Consider the following 22,759-nt stretch of genomic DNA (forward strand, 5'->3'; position numbering starts at 1 on the left):
TAAACACATTGCATTACACCAAATACACAAAATAATGTTCTTTTTAGCAACATCATATGACCCCTTTAAAAAATGCTAAAAAGAAAGTGGGCGTGGTGACCTCTCTGGGTGTATCCATATGTAAGGATGATAAAGTCAGAGGCAGACTGAACTTTGACCCAGTTGTTGGGAAAACTAAAAGGAAATTCAATGGTTACTAAGAGATTTATCTCTTAGAGGACGAACCCTTATTGCTAAAGCTGAGGGTATCTCAAGAATGACTTACCCTGCTCTCTCCTTATACGTGGATAAATCTACATGTGTAGATATTGACAGAATGCTATTTGATTTTCTGTGGAAGCATAAGAGGCATTATGTTAAAAAGTCTGTGGTTATTAATAATTATGAATGTGGTGGTCTAAACAACAGTACTTCCTTTTTCATTTTGGAATATTCTTCCTAATCTAGTTTTTTCTAAGGTGGGAGGTCTCCCTTCTCCCTTTTTATGCAACTACAACATCATTAAATTGCCCCTTAAATGATCAAATTTCATAAACAAGCACTTTTGGCCTGGCACCTTATATATAAGCACAATTTTAGTCCTCACCGGTACTTTATTTGGAATAATTGCGACATTCTTTATAAAAATAAGTCATTGTTTTTCCCAGATTGGGTGAATAATAATTTTATTTTGGTCTCTCAATTAATCAATGCTGATGGACACTTGTATTCATATTCAGAGTTTTTGAACAAGTATAACATACCTGTCACTCCACGAACTCCACGAGTAGTAATGGATGCCATTCCTTATGGAGCAATAACTCTTCTCGAAGACTCAGCTAGATCCCCTAGATCCCAGTCAGTTGCTCATCCTTTTGATACAATGATTGGGCATATTTGTTTGTTTTTTATCTAACTCTTCTGGTCGGAACAGGAGAATGAGACAGCTATGAGATTGCTTCTCTAGAATGAGATTGCTTCTCTCCCGTACATTGTGTCCTACTGGAATGGCCAGTTTATCAACATTCCATGGAAGAAAGTGTGGACTTTGTCGTCTAAATATTTAATAACCAATAAGGTCAAGGATGTGTCCTACAAATTACTTCATCTTTTTTATCCTGTAAAGCTTTACTTAAAAAGAATGTTTCCTGATATTGACTCTTTATGTTCTTTTTGTGGTGCTGAAGATGAATCTATTTCTCATCTCTTCTGGGAATGCTCATATACAAGTATGTTCTGGATGGATTTCTGTATTTTTGTACGCACATTTTCATCACAAAGTTTTTCTTTGTTATACAAATATGTTTTATTTGGTCAGCACAATTTGTATAAAGATGCAAAGGACCAATATTTCTTGATAAATTTGTTTATTTTTCTAGCGAAATTTTTCTTACATAAATGTAAATTTCAGGGTGCTAAGCCTTACTTTTTTATTTTTCATAAGGAACTTAAATCCTATCTGGACACTCTCCTTACATCCAGCAACTCCAAAGCCCTTAAAACTGTCTCATTGTGTCATTTGTACGATATTTTCCTGATTTTGTAACCTGCATTTGTACTCTCAATTGTATGTACCCCTGGCATTGATGGTGTATGTTCTTAGCAATGCAATAAAAATAAAATAAAATAAAAAAAAGGCTGCCTGACGGGGGGGCCAAGATGGCATCCTTCTAGTCAGACATGCTTTTTCTCTGTCCTTGATAGACGTGGAGTTTGCAGCTGGAAATTACGTCTTTTCTTTTCTTTTATTTAATATGAAGATACCCCTTACATCTTAATGGTATTGAAGAAATAAACATTTTGGATGGGCAAAAGGAGTAGGAAACACTCCTCTCCTCACAACGCTGATGCTAACGAGATGGAACTTGCTCGTGAGTCCGTTATGGAGCCCCCTTGCCCGGCCGATTTCCCTAGTCTGACTGAAACACCCCAAAAAACTGATTCTCCGGCTAAAAAAAGGAATCGAGTCAGTGCGAAACCTGATTCCGAGAACACTTCGGAAGTGCTTGAAGCTATCCATGCACTTGGCTTGAAACTCGATCAAACGCATTTAAAGGTTTCAGCGATTGAGAAAACTACTGAGCTCACTTCGGCCAAGGTGGACAGTTTAGCAACTTCTGTGCAACAGCTCATCGTCGAAGTTAACTCTCACGAGGACGAACCCTTATTGCTAAAGCTGAGGGTATCTCAAGAATGACTTACCCTGCTCTCTCCTTATACGTGGATAAATCTACATGTGTAGATATTGACAGAATGCTATTTGATTTTCTGTGGAAGCATAAGAGGCATTATGTTAAAAAGTCTGTGGTTATTAATAATTATGAATGTGGTGGTCTAAACTTTCTAGATTTTACTTCCTTAATACTTTCAAGATAAATTGGTTAAAACAGTACTTAACAAACCCTTTTTCATTTTGGAATATTCTTCCTAATCTAGTTTTTTCTAAGGTGGGAGGTCTCCCTTTCTTATTGTTATGCAACTACAACATCATTAAATTGCCCCTTAAATGATCAAATTTCATAAACAAGCACTTTTGGCCTGGCACCTTATATATAAGCACAATTTTAGTCCTCACCGGTACTTTATTTGGAATAATTGTGATATTCTTTACAAAAATAAGTCACTGTTTTTCCCAGATTGCGTGAATAATAATTTTATTTTGGTCTCTCAATTAATCAATGCTGATGGACACTTGTATTCATATTCAGAGTTTTTGAACAAGTATAACATACCTGTCACTCCACGAGAGTTTGCTATAGTAATGGATGCCATTCCTTATGGAGCAATAACTCTTCTCGAAGACTCAGCTAGATCCCAGATTTCTTTGTCAGTTGCTCATCCTTTTGATACAATGATTGGGCATATTTGTTTGTTTTTTATCTAACTCTTCTGGTCGGAACAGGACAATTAGACAGCTATTTCAGAATGAGATTGCTTCTCTCCCGTACATTGTGTCCTACTGGAATGGCCAGTTTATCAACATTCCATGGAAGAAAGTGTGGACTTTGTCGTCTAAATATTTAATAACCAATAAGGTCAAGGATGTGTCCTACAAATTACTTCATCTTTTTTATCCTGTAAAGCTTTACTTAAAACGAATGTTTCCTGATATTGACTCTTTATGTTCTTTGTGTGGTGCTGAAGATGAATCTATTTCTCATCTCTTCTGTGAATGCTCATATACAAGTACGTTCTGGATGGATTTCTGTATTTTTATACGCACATTTTCATCGCAAAGTTTTTCTTTGTTATACAAAGATGTTTTAATTGGTCAGCACAATTTTGATAAAGATGCAAAGCACCAATATTTCTTGATAAATTTGTTTATTTTTCTAGCGAAATTTTTCTTACATAAATGTAAATTTCAGGGTGCTAAGCCTTACTTTTTTATTTTTCATAAGGAACTTAAATCCTATCTGGACACTCTCCTTACATCCAGCAACTCCAAAGCCCTTAAAACTGTCTCATTGTGTCATTTGTACGATATTTTCCTGATTTTGTAACCTGCATTTGTACTCTCAATTGTATGTACCCCTGGCATTGATGGTGTATGTTCTTAGCAATGCAATAAAAATACAAATTAAAAAAACGTCACAAATTGTGACGTCTACAACGATGTAGATTTTAAACCTGGAAGATGAAAATAGCGCAAAAAAAGCTTAAAATTAACCAGTTTTCTCCAACAGTTAAAATTATCGGATGCTCTTATTTAAAACGAATGCTTAGTTTGTGGGTCATTGTTATTTTTTTTTAATGAAAACCCAGCTACAAAGACACTCACGTATAGGCTATTAAACGAATAAATGAAAGTTTTATTTTATATTTTCAGCCCCCCCAGCTCAAAATACGTTCCCGCGGCTATGGTCTGGGTTTCATGACCCTTTAAAGCTAAACTCTGCAGGACACCGGTGTTCTGATGATTTGTGCTACCGGCTCAGATTGTGCTACCTCCCATTAAAAAGATAGGTAGCACAAATCGATAGCAAAAAATGCTACCTATCATGTTGTGCTACCAGCATCTTATTCATGTGGTTTGAGGCTTTTTTTTATGTCCATACCTACCCCTACCCGTCCACACCTACCCTTACCCTAAACTTACCCTTAAAGCAATGTAAATATATTTTTGGTAGCACAATCTGATAGGTAGCATGTTTCGTCGGTACACGGCCCTCCAGGATCAAGTCTAGTGACCCCTGCTATACTAAAATGGACCGCACACCATCTGTTTACTACGCAAGCCCGTTTCCACCACTGAGTAAAAAATAAAAAAGGTAATTGCGACTTCAAATTGCGAAAAAGAAATAAAACATTTTTTATTTTGTATTCAGTGGCGAAAACGGGCTTCCATAGTTTACAGCATGAAGGCCTACGTACTTGTGAAGTATTATTACAAGAAGCGCCATAGTGACAAAGCGAGAAAGGTGTTCCTGCACAACCGGAGGCTGCAGTTTCAGGACCGCAGTTCTAGGACCCTATTCTTTTGTAACAGCGGAATTATTCAAGAATGCATATTTATATACTGTATATACTCATTTTTGCAATAACACATAATACAACATCATAAAAAAGACCCCCTTTTCCATCAGTTGCTGCATGGACAGAAAGGTTGTAGGCTTCAACTCCTGAGAGAGATAAAAAAGAGAGGGGGGGGGGAGAATTAAATAAGAAACATTTGCTTTAACATGTTTAACTCTGTAATATATGACAAAGCGGGCAGCGTGTACTACCTAGACTCGCCAGCAGATGGCGCCACGCGTCAAACTGTGAGCGCCAACTCTATGAGCGCTCATTCCGCCTCAGTGAAGCTCCAGCAGGCTGCGGTGAAGATCAGATTACTCGAGCATGGCCCTTGCTGAAGAGGGCGGGGGAATAACCCACTCCACTGTCTGCCTCAAACTCCTGCGGGACAGAAAGCCTGAACTCCACATTCACAGCCTCAGTGCAGTCTGCGCAGTTTCTGCCAGAGGACACATCTCACTGCTTTCACTTCCATTAGTCCAAACAATGTGAGGAACATGGCTGACAGAAGGTAAGATGGGTCATTTTGCTGAGTTGTGGAAACATGTTGCAGTTGCACAATGCTGTTGAGCTCAGTTTGGCGATAGTGAATCGCGTGGGTAACTTTGAAATAGAAACTATGTTTGTTCATTGTATCGGGGGTCTGGATGTCACATTATTGGGATGTTTTGATTAAATGAAATACAGACTACATCAGGTTATACTGTTGCTGTGTTTATAACGTCTTACGCACGGACTGAGATGTTCAAACACGAGTGTTTGCATGGTTAAAGTTCAGTGAAAACTAGTTTGAAACCGATTATGATGTTGCTTATCAATTTTGAAGTTATTTAATTAGTATATAAATTTAATTTAATTTAATTTAACTTAAGAACTGTCAGGGTAATTACATGAATGAGTCTTTTGTATAACTCATGAACATTTAAACTGACTTTACCTCAGTATGTTGTAGGCATTTTGTTTACATAAATCTAATAGATTTTTCTTTTTGTAGTTTGTTTTTATTTAATTTAATTTATTTTTACATTGTCCATGTTGCCTTTTTGCTTTGTTTCTGTTTTACATTATTATTATTACTATTATTTTTTTACTTTTAGCAGATTTTGTAGCATATATATATATATATATATATTAGTTAACCTTGTTACTATTCTCTTTCCCTTGTAACCTGTTGTCTTATGTGTTGTCTTTTTATCATTTTATCTTACGTTTTGTTTATCAGTAGTGGATGATTTTAAATAGCCATCAAAATTACCATGATGACAAGTTATTATTGTAAACTGGATATGTGGTAAAATATCAGCATTCATTGCATATTATCAGCATAAAACACACTTTGTACTGATATGACATTGCAATGGATGCTAATAATGATATATAAACTGTAAAACTGTCAACCCTGTCACCTTTCACCTGGTTACTTTTTCAACATTTATTTTGTTTGAATGTTGCTTTAGATGACACAATGCAGTTTATTAACACTTGAAGTCATTGTTTGTCTGACAAAATATTTAACAGCTAATAAAAGAAAAAGGAAAAAATGGACAACACCCATTTCATTGAATGGAATTGCATTAGGTGTCCATCAAAATACATTGAAGGAGAGTGACACTAAGTTCCGAGTAAAATATAGACACCTGAACTATATTTTCATGTCAGAAGTCTCTGTGATCTATATTAGATGTTCAGAGTAGTGATAGGTTGATTAGTGGGGCAGATTGATGAACAGATGCGATGCGGCTGTTGCAGGCTGGTCCAGTGTCATCTTCCAGGTGTCAGCATTAACGGAGTTAATAGGGTGGATTTTGGCATGTTTTATTAATCATGTTGCAATGCCATATCCCTTTGCATTCTCAAAGACCTCCTCTGAAGCCAGGACAAACACTGACAGCTTTTCTGAACTATTGAAATATTCACAAAGCCATATGAAGTTACTATTAGACTGGAGATTGAAAGTTTGATAATGTGTCCCAATTGCTTGCACACTTAGTTGTACATGCATGAATTATTTATAAATTAGCGAACCAAAGGAATAGTTTAGCTAAAATGGAAATTCTGCCATCATTTTCTCAATCCCAATTTGTTCTAAACCCCAAAGTTTTTTTTCTTCTTTAAAACACAAAAGGAGTAATTTTGAAGAATGCCCAAGCTGCTGTTTTCCAGATAGTTAAAGTGAATGGGGACGATGGCTGCTTGGCTTCAAAAATGACAAAACAAGCAACACAAAAGTAGTCCATGCAGCTTATTTACTATATTCCAAGTCTTCTCAAGCAGACTTCTGTCTGCTGATCACACAAAAGTCGTATCCCAATTCAGAGACTGTGTCTTTTGAAGGCTACATTTGAAAACCCATTTCGAAGGCTTCTTGAAATGCGGTCTGTGTGTCCTGGAACATGAAGGACACAACAAATGGATCTTTTGTGGCCCAGATTATCCCAAATTTCGTTGCGCGATGGTGACAGCAGGACATTTTTTTTTATTTTATTTATTAATTTATTTATTTTTGAGAGTAAAATGCCAGATTGCCCTTTTAAGTGTATTGGTTTTCAGTGTACATGAATTTCTAAATATTTTTTAGATTAGATTTTAGACAGTTTAAAGCAGTTTAAAATTCTTCCTAAAGATGCATTTTGATATTTTTTTTTTTATAGCGGCCTTTTAAGTGCACATCCTTTGAAGTGTTTAGCCTCTGAATTGGGACACAGCTAAAGTTTTCAAGATATTATTTATTTGCTCAAAATATGCACGTCTGCTTTCAAATCTAATCAGTGTTTGACGTTAAAGGCACAATATGTAAGATTTTTTTATTCAAATATCCAAAAACCACTAGAACAGTGTTATATATTTTGCTGACTTGTGTACTTACATTATCCCAAATGTTTCAAAGAATGTTTAAATAGTAATTAAAGTAATTTTAACTAGTGACACGGACCGTGTCCATAGTGTCATTGTGTCAGCACTTTCAAACTTTCAGTATCTAGTATGATAAAACAGCGCTGCTTTTTTTCCCACATACGCACGACCGGAAGGAGCGGAAGAGGTCGACTGTGGCATAATAAAAGCTCCGCTGCTTTCGAGCCGTGTGTCACGCTCGTTCAGCGGACTCGTTTCGCTTCAACGTCTTTCAGCCTCACCCTGCTTCATTCTACTACGTTAATAAATCAATAGCTCATCCATGAGCATGATTTCTGTCCGAGTCCCGTCGGATTGCATCGGTTGTGTGGATGAAGATGACAACTCCCATGATTCCACACCCAGTCACGGAGTCATCTAACTACGCCTTTGTCTATTTTGAATACGCGCCCTCTAGTGGCAAAAATTACATATTGTTCCTTTAAATGTCTGAAAATGAACGTTTTAATATCAACTTCTTTAAATTTGCACTTGGAATGATTAAAGGAGTAGTTCACTTCCAGAATAAAACATTTCTGATAATTTACTCACCCCCATGTCGTCCAAGATGCTCATGTCTTTCTTTTTTCAATTGCAAAGAAATTAAGGTTTTTGAGGAAAACATTTCAGGATTTTTCTCCATAAAGTGGACTTCAGTGGGGATCAATGGGTTGAAGGTCTAAATTGCAGTTTCAATGCAATTCAGACAGCTCTACACGATCCCAGCTGAGGAATAAGGGTCTTATCTAGCAAAACGATTGCCCATTTTCTAAAAAAAAAAAAAAAAAGTGTTTACTTTTTAACAACAAATGCTCATCTTGCGCTAGCTCTGTGATGCACATGCGTGTCTTCACGCATTACGTAATCACATTGGAAAGATCATGCGCAGTTAGTGCTTCTTCTGTGTACTTTGGTTCAAAAAGGTAGAGTAGAGCGAAAAACTTCTTCTCATTTTCTCCTCCAACTTCAAAACTCCAACTTGCACAATCGCTGTGTAAACACTGGGTGGGTACTTCCGCCATTGAAGTCCACTATATGGAGAAAAATCCTGGAATGTTTTCCTCAAAAACCTTAATTTCTTTTTGACTGAAGAAAGAAAGACATGAACATCTTGGATGACATGGGAGTGAGTAAATTATCAGGGAATGTTTTATTCTGGAAGTTAACTAATACTTTAAATTGATGTGACCTTATCCATATGTTCATCGGAGATGTGTTTCGGGTTGCCATGTTAATTTTGATAGGATCACTTGTAAAGAAAGGCATTTGTTTGTGTTATGTGCCACTTTAACACATCCCTTGCTTTCTGTTTCCCATCACCAAGAAACACGTGTTGGGCAACAGTCTTACCCTATTGGCTCTGTGTTTCTATAGCAACGTTTGACTAACTTTGTAGTTGTTTGAAAGAAATGGTGGAGCTCTTATTGGTTTATGGTAAAGCCTTAATTACTAGTTGCTTTTTGGATCTTCTCGGATGAAATTACAAATTGTCTTGGCACTGCTAGAAAACATCTGAGGAACCCAAAACAAATGCCTTGTCCCTGATGGAAACATCAATATATTTCTCTGGTTCTGACCTCTAAGAGGTTTTGGATTTTTTTATTTTTTTTTATTTTACAGTCTATATTTATAAATAAGCAGATTCTGTATGAAGTTGAAGTTTATGAGTAAATCTTTTGAGCAGATGTTGGTTGTGTTCACTGTTCCATGCTTTAGGACTTAATATGGAATGGCAGAAAGATTGTTGAAATTAAATGGCCATTTGTGATAGATGTGGGCCAGATCAGATGGAAAATGAGTTTGTGGGTGTGTGTTTTCAATGCAAACTTGGCTCAGCTGTAACTGTAGGGTTTCTGTGTGAGATGATATATCTTGGCCTCTTCCATTCACTTGTAGTATTACTGGAGAGAGGCCTAAACACAACACAAAGCTGCCTCTCCCCATGCTGTCTTCCTGTTGGCCAGTTTAGGAAACTCTTCCTAGAAGAGTTTTAGAAGACTTTCAACTGTTCATGGGACCTTCGTGATTCTTCCAGAGAACTGGAAAGGTGTGTTTCTCAATGCCGAGAGCACATCTTTGGCCTGCATGACCATATCAGGCAAATTCTATTGTGTAATGATGATTATGATGATGATTGATTTCATTCACTTTTGTTTGATTTGGCTTATTGTTTTAATAAGAAACATGCTCGTTTCAGTCTTTGTGCAACCATTTAGCCTCATTAGAGTCCATGCAATTATATTATATTATATTATATTATATTTATATATTTATAGATAGTGAGTTGGTGGGTTTTTGTTAAATGTGAGCCAAAATCATCACAATTAAAAGAACCAAAGACTTAAACTACTTCAGTCTGTGTGCATTGAATTTATTTAATACACGAGTTTCACAATTTGAGTTGAATTACTGAAATAAATGAACTTTTCCACGACATTCTAATTTATTGAGATGCACCTGTATGAACCCTACATTCTGTGTCTGTGTGTAGATGGCTTCACTGTCACACTAAACGTGCACATTCTCTCTGAGTCACGTTTTAAAGCAGCATTCCCAGAGTAGGTGGGTATCTGCTGAATATTAACCCAATAGCACTAAAGTAAAAGCGTTTAGCCTGGAGTGGCAGTTATTAAGTGCACAGTAGGGCATGTCTGCGGCTGTCTGAAAATAACTCACAACCCCCACTGAGATGATAGGAAACTGAGCCAGACAGCGCTCAAAATCTAACCCGGCTCTCCCTCTAGCAAGGTGGAGTTTTCTTTACTGGTCAGATGGTGACTGCTGAAACTCTCTTAAAAACGGACACACGTCGGCCTGATAACATAACTGTTTTACAAATAGGTGATATTGAATGAATTCGTACAATTTAATTTAAAGTGGAAAAAAACAACTACTTTATGAATTGGCATTATCAAATGAATTTGTACGACTTGACTTAAAAAGATAGAAGTAACTATTTTATGAATTGGTGATATTGAATTTGTACAATTTGATTTCACAATCACAAATTGGCAATATTGAATGAATTTGCATGATTCAATTTAAAGTGAAAAACAACTAGATTACGAATTGGCGTAATCAAATGAATTTGTATGATTTGATTTAAAAAGAAAAAACAACTACTTTACAAATGGTCAATATCGAATAAATTTGTACAATCTGTTTTAAAGAGAGAAAACGTAACTATTTTATGAATTGGTGATATTGAATGGATTTGTACAACTTGATTTAAAAATAGAAAACTACTTCACGGATTGGCGATATCAAATTAATTTTACCATTTGATTTAAGGAGAGAAATTATTATTTTACAAATTAGCAATATTGAATGAATTCGTCCAATTTAATTTAAAGAGCGATATTGCAATGTGCGCATCCGAGATAGTCACATCGCAGGATGTGCGATGTTTAGTAGCCTATACTGATCATTATATTTATACTGATTGTTTTCTTTGCTCACACACAGACACCGTGTCTTCACCGGACACGACAGCTGTCGTATCACGCCACCCCGTGTCGCTACAGACTTTGTCAGTACGTCATAAAGAGAACGAGGCATCAGTTTACTGTCTGGGATTTGTTGTGTTGTGCTGCGCCGGCGCCGCATCCAGTGTAGTCAGACAGCATCACTGATTATAATGGGTTCTATAGTATTTTTGTCGCACCGCGCAGCTCGCGTCCGGTGTAGACACGGTGAGAGCCACGCAGATGCACGTGAACACTGAATTCCGTTCACTTCTGCGTCTAATAATGACACATACGTGAGAAATTATGTCAAAATGCATGCCTCTGCAAGTATCCTTGTAAACACAGCTGCTTATGGCTTAGGTGAAGGTAAACAATTGAGAAAGAAAATGGATGTGTAACAGTATATTGGTTCACAGCAGTTCAGTGTTGCTTTCTGTGTTATGAATGTTAATCAAACAAAACACAGAGAAAAATCACTTTCGTAGCATTAACACAGATTTATTATATTTAATTTATACAGTGAAGACTATGCAGTGTTATTTTACATTTGATTATTCAATTTCTGTACCTGAATACTGTTAGACTTACCTGAAAAATATGAAGTACTGTTTATTTCATTTGTATCTTTGTTCTATTATATTTATCTTGTAATTTGTATATTTTCTATGCTGTTTTACTCACCTACAAAATCATCCCAATCATTGATTTTTTTTTTTTCCAAGTAGAGCTATTCAAGTCATCTGGTGATTTTTTTAGTTTTCATATCGCAATATATATCGCAGAAAAACAGAATATCGCAATGTGAGTTTTTTCCAATATCATGCAGCCCTAAAAGAGAGGTTTTTTTTGAATGAATAGGTGATATTTAATAAATGTAGGGTTTTGTAGGAAAAAAAAAAAACATTACGTTTGCTAAAATGTAAAATAGTTATGAATTGCCATGAGAGTTTGTTGACATACACTGAAAAACACTGGTCTAGGATTTACTTTTAAATAAATTTAATTTAGAAATTACTAATAAATTTCACAAATAATTACAAAGAAACAGCAAGTAACTCATTGAATTAAAAGTGAAATTTTGAAGTAGTAAAACTGAAGTAATATTTTAATTTAAAAACGTTGTGAATTCAAAATTGATACGTTCTACTTTTTAAATAAACATCCCTGGTCTTATTATTATGCAATTCATTATCCTTGGCAAAATCTTTTTTAATTTTCATAACCAGGGCAAACAAGATTTTTCCCTTTCTGGGGTGTTATGGGTTTCGTCTGCTGTTTTGTTGGGTGTTTTGCTTTACTCAGAAATACCCAAACACTTCATTACATAAATATACTGTATGTATGTATGTATGATACACTTCAAGATATTGCCCTATTTTTTCCAGTGTATAACCACAAGAAACCAACTGTAAGAGACATTAGTGTTAGCCCACCACTGCTTTTCAGTTCTCAGTGGTCTTTATGTTTCAGGAGAGCCTGTAATGTACAGACCAGTCAGTAGCACCAAGTCTCTCTTTTTTTTAGTTGAAGGAAGCTCACCACATGCTCTTTACCTCGGATGAGTGAGGCTGTAGTCGCTTGGGGAAATACAACAGGGGGACAAGCACACAACACACACACACCTGCCCTGGAGGTTTATTTCTGTGCTTTAGTCTTTTAAGTCCCTGCTAAATCCCTGTTGGAAAGCTTCATTTAATGAGACTGGCAGAAATTGAGTGTGTTATCGTCAGTATTCCCTAATGAACACAAGACGTTCCCCATCTGTTCTAATGCACTTTTCCTAATCAGCCGGACCCATCTGAAACACTCACACTTGTCCTCTGATCCACCTCTTACACCTGGCCAGCCGCTCCATGCTGAAGTTCCTCATCTGCCTGATAAGAGTGGTCACGATCTGAGAGAACTGTGGGCCAGGCAATCCCGAATGTGTGTTCAGATTAAGGATTGTGCTTGATTTAAGTGTAATCTTTCACTTTGTGAAGATTTGCATGTTTAAATATTGCCAGAGAATGCAGTCACACAGTGATCCGACAAGTAGCACTTAGTTCTGGATGAAACATCTTTAACTAGTCAGTAGAAAGCTTGAATTTTCATTCACGTTCAATATCCTGCTCTTCTAATCACTAAGAATGGGGCAACTGAAATTCCCTTGACAACCGTTGGCTGGTTGATGGACTGATGTTGTGACTGGCAGCTGAAGGTCTGGAGAAATGTTAATATGTAAGGTATTGTGCTGCACTGTTTGCTGAGTAAATATGTCACTGATGATATTTTGACCAATCAGTGAACACTTCTGGCCAGAATGAGACAGTGAAGTCATAGAGGAAGTCATGGGAACAAGCTCTTGAGCAAATTAATTCGGTCACTCTTCTCATCCCATGGTGCAGTTTAATAACACAAAGAATGTGTTTCTTGCTTTAAAAAAAAAAACAGACATTGCATTTTTTTGTAGGCACATTTTATTTTTTTCTTGCTTTTTTTTAAATAAATGTATTCATTTTTTTTTATTAAAATAGTTTTATTTAGTTCCTTTATTAGTTTTTTGAGAAATATTTACCATATATACGCACATACAATTTTTTTTTTTTTTTGGAAGAGCGTTGGTAACCAAACAGTTAATGGTCCCCATTGACTTCCATAGTAAGAAAAAAAAAAATCAGTGGTGACAAGAAACTGTTTGGTTACCAACATTCATGGCTGGTACTTGTTGAACGGGTGGACATACATCTGCCACATCCACCTTTTGTGTCTTTTTTCCCCCTATTTCTCCTTGAGGTTTTTCCTTACTGATTGAGTCACAGTTTAAATGGTCTCCAGTGACCTCAGCCTGTGTCTGAACTGTTGGGCTCAGTGGTGGAGGATGGAGGACACGTCTGGCCTGTGCTCTTCATCCACACCGTGCCTCTTCCTTCCTGCCTGTCTCTGTCGGAGCAGTGGAGAGGTGTGGATTGAGTAGAAAAAAGACAAAAAGGTGTAGGCCACAGTCCCACAAATAGCTCAGTGGGCGCTTTACTAAAACATAATTTTAAAATATAATTAAAGGTAGTTAATGCCAACATTTCCTGTCTTTGAGGTTTTTTTTTCTTAATCACACTTTAGTGAGTCTAAAACTAGGTCTACTACATCACAGTTATATTTTGCAATTTACATCCAGTCTGGAATTGTAAGCCATGTGATGAGGAAAAAAAGTAGCATTAATGCTGCAATATTGAAACTGTGGCCTAAGCATGTTTTTTGACACCTTACGCCTTGGTGCATATTTGGGCAATTAAAATTTGAATTCAGCTTGCAACATTTTCTGATGTTTCAACATTTCAGTGTTTCAACTGTGGAAAGACGTCAATGAAACGGCTCGTAAACAATATGTCAGTTAATGTTGCTTTACTTTCCATAACTCAATAGTCAGCTAGAAAAAAACAACTCTAGAGAGGATCATTTTGCTAAATATATGCACTATATTTTTTATTTTTAAAATTTGGACTGTGTTGTTAATTTTTTAATATTGTATCAATTGACAGGGTTCTTTGAATAGTTTACAGTTTTAATTGAGAGAGACTTATCCTTAAGAAAAATTGACATGTATTGTACTTGATATATAACCAAATGAACTGATATCAAATTGAATTGAATCAAAATTGGAATCAATACGTATCAAGAGCTTGTGAATTGAAATCAAATTATGAAATCTGTGAAATCTGAAACACCCAACCCTATACCTGATCCAACAATCTCTTTCCACCATCACGGAAACCCTGAAAGGATCAGGAATGGCCATTGCCTAGAAATGAGCAAAATTCTGAAAAATCATGAAAATCTCCCTCATGTTCTGTTTCTTGCACAAACCGATCGTTTGGCTTCATAAGACCTCAAAATATTGTCAGGGGCCACGGGTATGAATTTTGTGCTGTTTTATTCTCATAACTTGCTGCTGCTGACTTGCATTTTATGAATCACGAAGGACCACGTTGTCACCTAAAAATCTTTCCTGTTCTACTCGAGAAAAAAGGCACCTACGTCTTGGATGGCCGGAGTTTGCTGTCTATCAGTTACCACTGAATTTTGCAACAGAAGGCGTTAAAGTAAAATGCTACTGCCCCATGCATTACCCTTTAACCTTCAGGGCAGGAATGTGGATCTGTGCTGCTCTGAGATCCCTAATCAGGCATATCACTCATTAACAGTGAATGGGAACCAGGCCATTTTCACAAACACTGCCATTGTCCGTGGTCAGGGAGTGTGGCTAGCTCACACGCTAATGTTGGAATGCTAATTTCTTTAATTATGGGCGAGGCCCCATTAGCAATAGCAACTAGCTAATTGCTTGAGCATGACTCAACTCTCGTAAACTGAGTGGAAATAAAAACTAAACGACTGAAATTGCATGTCGTTAGTGTATTTGGGTGAAAATGCATCAGTGCTACTGTCAAATTCAGGTATATGTTTATCCAATTTCAAGCCATACTGGCCTGCTGTAACTCTGTGGGAGTTTACCGTTATTTCACAAAGATTGTTAATCCAGCTGCCGTTTTAAATTAGGAAAGGAAGACAGGAGTGGGTGGCTGCCGGTTTTAGATCGTCCTATCAGTTACTGTGTGCGTGAGGAGAGTGTGTGGTGTGATGCTCTCTGGTGAAACTCTAGCCGACAGCACAACAGATGAAGTGGGCCCTTCCTCTGGGGCCGTGCTGATGGGATCTGACTCACCGTTTCATATTCTATTGCAGAAGGTCTGTTCTAGAAGTCACCATCATCTCTCTCGAAATGTGCTTGCTTCTGCCTGTCTGTCTGAGTTTAGAAAATGAGGAAAACTGATGAAAAGACATGCTTCATGCCGGCCTGTAAACATTGAGGGGGAACATGTACTCATCATTTGAGGGCTTTTTCACAGCTAATATAGATGCTTGCTATTTTAAAGGATAGTTCACAAAAAGATACAAATTTGCTGGAAATGTACTCATTCTCGGGCCATCCAATATGTAGATGAGTTTGTTTCTTCACGGGAACAGATTTGGAGAAATTTAGCTTTACATTATGTGAGCACCAATTGATCTTCTGCAGTGAATGGGTGCCGTTAGAATGAGAGTCCAAACAGCTGATAAAAACATCATAATAATCCACAAATAATTCACACCACTCCAGTCCATAAATTAATGTCTAGTGAAGACAAAAGCTGTGCGTTTGTAAGAAACAAATCCATCATTAATGCATTTTAACTTTAAATCATCGCTTCTAGCTAAAATACCAGTCCATAATCCATAATAATGCTTCCTCCAGTGAAAAAGTCCATCCCCTTTTGTCCTCTTACATCAAAAGTGTTTTGGACCATTTGTAAACGGTGCTTGATTTGTGCATATTTCTCTCCTGATTCCGACGAGATGACTTTTTCACTGCAGAAGGCAATGTTATGCATAGAGATCTCATATTTTAGCCGGAAACAAAAGTAAAAAAATAATGGATTTGTTTCTGTTTTATCAGCTGTTTGGACTCTCATTCTGACGGCACCCATTCACTATAGAAAATCCATTGGTGAGCAAGTGATATAATGCTAAATTTCTCCAAATCTGTTCTAATGAAGAATCAAACTCATTATACTGTACTATTTAAATGTATTAATTTTAAGAAATATAGTTTAATTATTTTAATGAATACATTTTTAAATGCAGCAGAAATGGATGTAAGAAATGCTTAATCTGTTATGAAAACATAACGACTGATACACACACACACACTTGTCTTTTATGTTCTCTGTTTCACTTATTTTACAGTATTTCTTCCTTTGGTCTTTCTTTTCCCCTTTTGCCCCTTTTTCCGTCCAATGCTTTCCAGACATGCATATGTAATTCCCATCTCTGTTACGTGAGAGCGTGTCTAAAGCAGCATGTAGTTCTCAGAAGCGGCCTGCGAGATCGTTTAGTGGATCTGAATGCGGTGTTTTTCTGGACTGACCTGTACTTGGCAGGTCGTAGTCACTGGAAATTGGGGTGATCGCATTGTATGTTTTTCTTTGTAAATTAGACTGTGTGTGTGTGTGTGTGTGTGTGTGTGTGAGAACATGTACCTGTTTTAGAAAGTGTTCTATAAATGCAGTTTAGTGGTCTGGACTGTAGGCCTGGACAGCCCATCTTTTCTTATCCCAGAGTCATTACGAGGTATTTTAAACCTCAGATCAGATTAAGACTGTATTAAATGAGGCGTTTAATTGCAAGGCCTGGATGGACAGACTAAAGGACTACTGTATGTCACTTTTTGAACTCGTAAAACAACATGTACCTGATTTAGAAAGTGTTCTATAAATGCAGTTTAGTGGTCTGGACTGTAGGCCTGGACAGCCCATCTTTTCTTATCCCAGAGTCATTACGAGGTATTTTAAACCTCAGATCAGATTAAGACTGTATTAAATGAGGCGTTTAATTGCAAGGCCTGGATGGACAGACTAAAGGACTACTGTATGTCACTTTTTGAACTCGTAAAACAACAAACAGAACTGGCCCTCTCATTTATCGGTGTTTCTAATATGTATTCAAATTTGAATTTTGTGTGTGTGTGTGTGTGTGTATGTATATACACACACACACACACACGTGTGTGTGTGTGTGTGATATGCCAATGTTCGATTTCTCACCCAGCTCTATTTGCACATGATGACATTTTTGGAAATCTCATGTTCACGACCCAAGAACTGGCGAATTTTTTTTTCATCTGGTAAAATTTACCACCACATGGAAAAAAGACTTAATTATTCTAAAGTGTTTGGGGTGATTTTGTTGGGAAGTGCATCTGCGTAGAAAATAAAAAAACTAATTTTAAAATGCTGACTAATGACGTTTTGCAAAGCATCCCTTTAGAGTTTAACAATTTGGTAAAAACCTGAAAAAGATGGTTGTTCGCACTTGGTTTACTCTTTAAACAAACAAACTCAAATTGCTTTGAGTAAGCATAAAGTCAAAGTAAAAAAAATATATATATTTTTCCACCTGAGTTTTCATGGCACATTCCCACTGTTTTTACCCATTCAATGTGACTATAAAAAATGTTTTTTTTTTTATTGTGATTTATTATTAAATAAAAATATTAAAATAAAACGTATTGCAATAATATAAACTCTATAAACAGAGTATTTAATAAAAATACATTTATTTCTACTGAATTTCTACTTTTTCAAACATTAAACCAACAAGCGGCAAATAATATATGCACCGCCAATTTCAGAGTGAAGAGCGGCACTGTGTTCATTTACACATGTACAGCTCAATATATGATGTTTCATTGTCTCTGAAACAAACACTGGATCATAAGCTGTATGCATGAAAATAACACGGTGTCATGGTTCATTCTGAAACTGTCAGAGTAAATATTTATTTCATTTAATCACAACCTTTGCCATCTGACCATGTCATTTACTTTGTATGGTTTGAAGAGAGTCATGTAGGAACGTTCATTATATGGAAAACAGCAGCTTCATCTTCTATACTCCAAAGAAAAAAGAACGTCGGGTTTAGAACCAAATGAGGGTAAATGCTGACAGAAGTTTAATTTCTGGATGAACTTTCCCTTTAAATCAAAGCACGCCGGGTTCTAAACATGCTCGTTTGCTAATGAATAGTTATTTTGCTAGCTGTGCTCAGATGGGAGTTGGAGCAACAGTGTGGTAATCCATCATAATTCTGCCCTGCTGAAACCCACTCATAGTTCCCTCATGATTAAATCATGACTGGAATGAACCACTGTGACCTGTTGCGTCTTTTCTTTGATGGATTCAGGCTTAAGAGTGATGAGTGTGAGAAAATGGCTAAACTTAAACAAATCATCCGAAGGCACGGCTATACTTCTGCAGCCAGGAATGACTGAATGTTCTGGCAAGATCTAGACGTCCTCCTGAACTTCAGTCCAGATTCTATCTCTCTGTTTCTCATTCTTCATGATGTTTCTCTCTCTCTCACTCTGTTTATGGTTCGCACACGCTCTCTGTTCCACATACTTCTCCTTTCATCTTCAAACTCTTGTATTGTACCTCATCCTCTATGAGGCCACACCATCAGCAGTTTAGGCTCATCTAGAGGAAACACATTTTGTGTCAGAATTGCTCTAGAAGAGTTAGTCACAATCTCCTCTGGTTTTTCATCCTCTTTCCTGTTTTATACAGCCCCCTGCAGAGAGATATTCAGCTGTTTTTCTTCTGTTTTCTTCCCATCTCTCTCTCAGCATGCAGGCTTGAACTCTCTGTTTCTCATTCTTCATGATGTTTCTCTCTCTCTCTCACTCTGTTTATGGTTCGCACACACTCTCTGTTCCACATACTTCTCCTTTCATCTTCAAACTCTTGTATTGTACCTCATCATCTATGAGGCCACACCATCAGCAGTTTAGGCTCATCTAGAGGAAACACATTTTGTGTCAGAATTGCTCTAGAAGAGTTAGTCACAATCTCCTCTGGTTTTTCATCCTCTTTCCTGTTTTATACAGCCCCCTGCAGAGAGATATTCAGCTGTTTTTCTTCTGTTTTCTTCCCATCTCTCTCTCAGCATGCAGGCTTGAACTGTTGTCCAGGTTGGACGTTAGTCGGTGGTCCTTCTCTGAGGCCCTTCTCTCTCTCCTGTCAATGTGTTTTTGCTCTTATGATGAGGAGAACTGTTTTACTTTCACAGGTCTTTTACACATCCATGAAAATGTTATACAAGCTGTTAAACTGTCACATTATTATTGAGTCTAGTAGGTTTTATGTCTTTCTTTTTTTGGAGGAAAAAAGCAATCTGTAAAAAAAGGGCTCAACTGTATTAATATGAATGAATTTTCTATATTGATTTTTACTGGTGTCTTATCTGTATTTTGAGTTTTGCACTTTATTGCATTGTGTTTATGGTTAATAGAAATGTCTTTAAAATGAATGGATAATGTCCTGGCAGAAAATTACCAGTACATTTTCATTTTTTTTCGGTCAGTCATTATTTTGTACGCACATGTATATTTTTTTATCTCTTAATTTCAAGGATTTGTATCTGACAAACAATTTAAAATCCTCCCCAGCAATCTCTATAAAGTGATTTAAATATATATATATATATGTATGCAGTCATTCTGCAAGACTGGAAAAGTTATGGATATTCATTGGCTAAAACTGGTTGGAAATGTTTTACTGATATAAAATTCTGTCTGATAGACATAAGTAGATTTTTTTCCCCCCTGTTATGGGCTATAATACACTTTTATATTATTTTGTCTAATAGAAAAATTAAAAACTAAAATCAATCATTTTAAATGCCACAAGTGAATTTAGTCATCACTACACTATAAAGAGCAATATTCTTAGATTTATTGAAGATCACATTTTATAAGTGTAATTTAAATTATTATTATTTGTAAGGGTTTTAACGTTAGAATACCGTATAGGTCATGTGAATAGGTAATCTGAATGTAAAATAGGGGAAATTAGCAGCACAAGTAAATATTACATATCCAATGGAAAAAAAAGCTCTGTAGCAAAATTTGTGTACATTTTTTTATTTATTTCATTTTTATATCTTAACAGCTTAAAACAATGAAAATGAACTTTATAATCAGGCATATATAAAGATATGCAATGAAGTCTAGTGTCACCACATCATGGTGCCTCCAGCTCATGTAATCATGCATTTAAAAAAATTATTTATTATGAATATCATGACCTTTCCCAGTCCACACACACAGGCATAACAGACTGATACACTGACTGACTATGATGCATATACAATGAATGGCAACAGCAGGTGGGCTTTTTCTCTTTTTGATCAAGCCAGGCTCATAAGGACACACAAGATTGTATTTCACCTACTGAATAAGCAGAGAGAGGGCGGAACTTTCCTGAAGTACGTTTACCCTCTGAGGTCCCCAGCTGGAGGCAGATGTGCTATAAGTCAGCAAATGTAAAAGTAAGAGAGTTCACACCTGGCCCTCTTCATCAAACAGGCAGTAATTAACCTTCATGATGACCTCTGTGTTTCTAGAGCGATCTGTTTAATGCACATCAACTGGCACATGTGCATGAGAATGCTGGAGCATCAATCATCATGAAGCTCATTCTGTGAGATAAAAGATAAATCTGTTGTGGTTTTTTTAAGATTAGTCTGAATAATCTTTATGCTCTGCAAAGGTATGATGTAATTCTGGCTTAATTTGCATATCCTTCAACACGTAAATGGTTGTAAATACAGTCCATATGGTGCGTTCAGTCCTATGTAAACCACAGTGGAGTGATGCAATAAGAGATGTAGTATGGAAAACAGATGATGGCCTTTTCATGTCTGATATGGAGCTCCAGAGCATCACAAATGCTGTTGTCCATCATCTCCAGGAAACACAGGCTTTGGCAGCGTACTGTTCACCAGATACAGTCAAACACTGATATATTTAGACCCGACTGGAGGTCTCTTGTGTATTGAGTATCATGTGAGCGTGCGTGGAAGAGACGGGAAGATGTGAAGAGGTCTTGGCGTGGTGTGGACACATTGGCTGTACATTTGGAGATGGACAGCTGGGAAAAATCTCCCAATTTTTATTATATTTTAAGTTGTCTGTCATTTTGTGTAACTCTATGAAGCGTTAACATTCGCCAGTTTGCTGAGCCTCCTGATTGGATTGGCCAGAGAGTTTGTCAGTTTGTAGCATTCATTGTAGGCTTCTAGAAGTTTCATATGTCAGTGGGCTTAATGAACCACTGATGGCATTAAAGGGTTAGTTCACCCAAAAATGAAAATTACAAACTCGCGAGACTAGCATATTTCAGAGGCGCGCGCGCTGCGCATAATTCCTGCATCATCCGCCGGAACTGCTTCAGTGTATGACAGTCAGCGGAAGTGAGAGAAAAGTGTTTATTACATTTGAAATATGGATATTTGTCTTACAAAAACACATGGATTCGCTACAGGGGGCCTTTATTCATCCCCCGAGCTGTCTGCGGCACGGAAAGAAGATAGTCATATACACCTAGGATGCCTCGAGGGTGAGTAAAACACAAGCTAATTTTCATTTTTAGGTGAACTAACCCTTTAATTATCACTCATATTTCTAACGCAAATTCATCAGTTATACTTTTAAGAGGGTAGTTTACCCAGAAATAAAAGCAAATTCTGTTATCATTTAGCCTACTCACCCTCAAGTCGTGAGATTATTTGAGGAATGTTGATAACCAAAGTTTTAATCCCTATTAAATATTTAAATAATATTTTTTGTCCATAAAATGGAAGTCAATGGGAACCAAAAGTGTTCACTAGCATTCTTCAAAATATCTCCTGTGTTCCACAGAAAGAGAGTTATAAAGGTTTGGAATGACGTGAGGGTGAGTAGGCTTTTCATCAAGAGAATTTTCATTTTTGGGTTAACTCCTTAATAATATTAGCTAATGCAATTGCCATTGCAGTCTCATACCTAGTTGCATATTATTAATTTTTACTAAATGTAGTTGTAGAGGTTTATGCACATCTGTCAATCAAATATTTTGCTTTCACACCTGTAGATCGATTGCTTTGTTCCGAAACAGGGATTCAAATTATTACAATGTTGCTTTTTATTCTTGGTGCGGTTCGCTTTCATACGGCAATGTTTCTAAACGGACCAAATTTGTTAATACAAGTCACGCGTGAGTAAACTGTTCTCTCATTTGTCAAAGTTCCACGGTTTATTTTCCGGGATTCCACTCAGCTGTCACGGCTGTCATCCATCAGGATGGAACGACAACAGCTTCGCGGGCTTATTGTTGTTGTTGTTTTTTTTGTTGATGTCTTTATATTAATTTATCACTTTGAGCAGAAGTCCAGGATTCATCAGGAAAACATTTTTAAAATGCACATCCTAGGAAGAAGAGCAATAAGACGGCATTAAAAAATGAAAACGTGCACTTTGATTTTGAATGGCGAAGACGTGCTCACCCACA

The 22,759-nt window shown here is 36.8% G+C and overlaps 1 protein-coding gene across 3 annotated transcripts in view; it reads left to right on the forward strand.

Moving 5' to 3' along the window:
• Nucleotides 1–4,851: 4,851 nt before the first annotated feature.
• Nucleotides 4,852–22,759, forward strand: part of LOC107696985 (rho GTPase-activating protein 39-like) — an 88,424-nt gene continuing 70,516 nt past the window's right edge. For all 3 annotated transcript variants that reach the window (XM_016497574.1, XM_016497577.1, XM_016497576.1), the window contains exon 1: nt 4,852–5,008. In XM_016497574.1, coding sequence (XP_016353060.1) covers nt 4,995–5,008 — 14 coding nt within the window. In that variant the 5' untranslated portion in view covers nt 4,852–4,994. The remainder of the gene's footprint in view (nt 5,009–22,759) is intronic.

This window comes from Sinocyclocheilus anshuiensis, unplaced genomic scaffold, assembly GCF_001515605.1.
Source record: "Sinocyclocheilus anshuiensis isolate Anshui unplaced genomic scaffold, SAMN03320099.WGS_v1.1 scaffold130, whole genome shotgun sequence".
Taxonomy (NCBI): Eukaryota; Metazoa; Chordata; class Actinopteri; order Cypriniformes; family Cyprinidae; genus Sinocyclocheilus; species Sinocyclocheilus anshuiensis.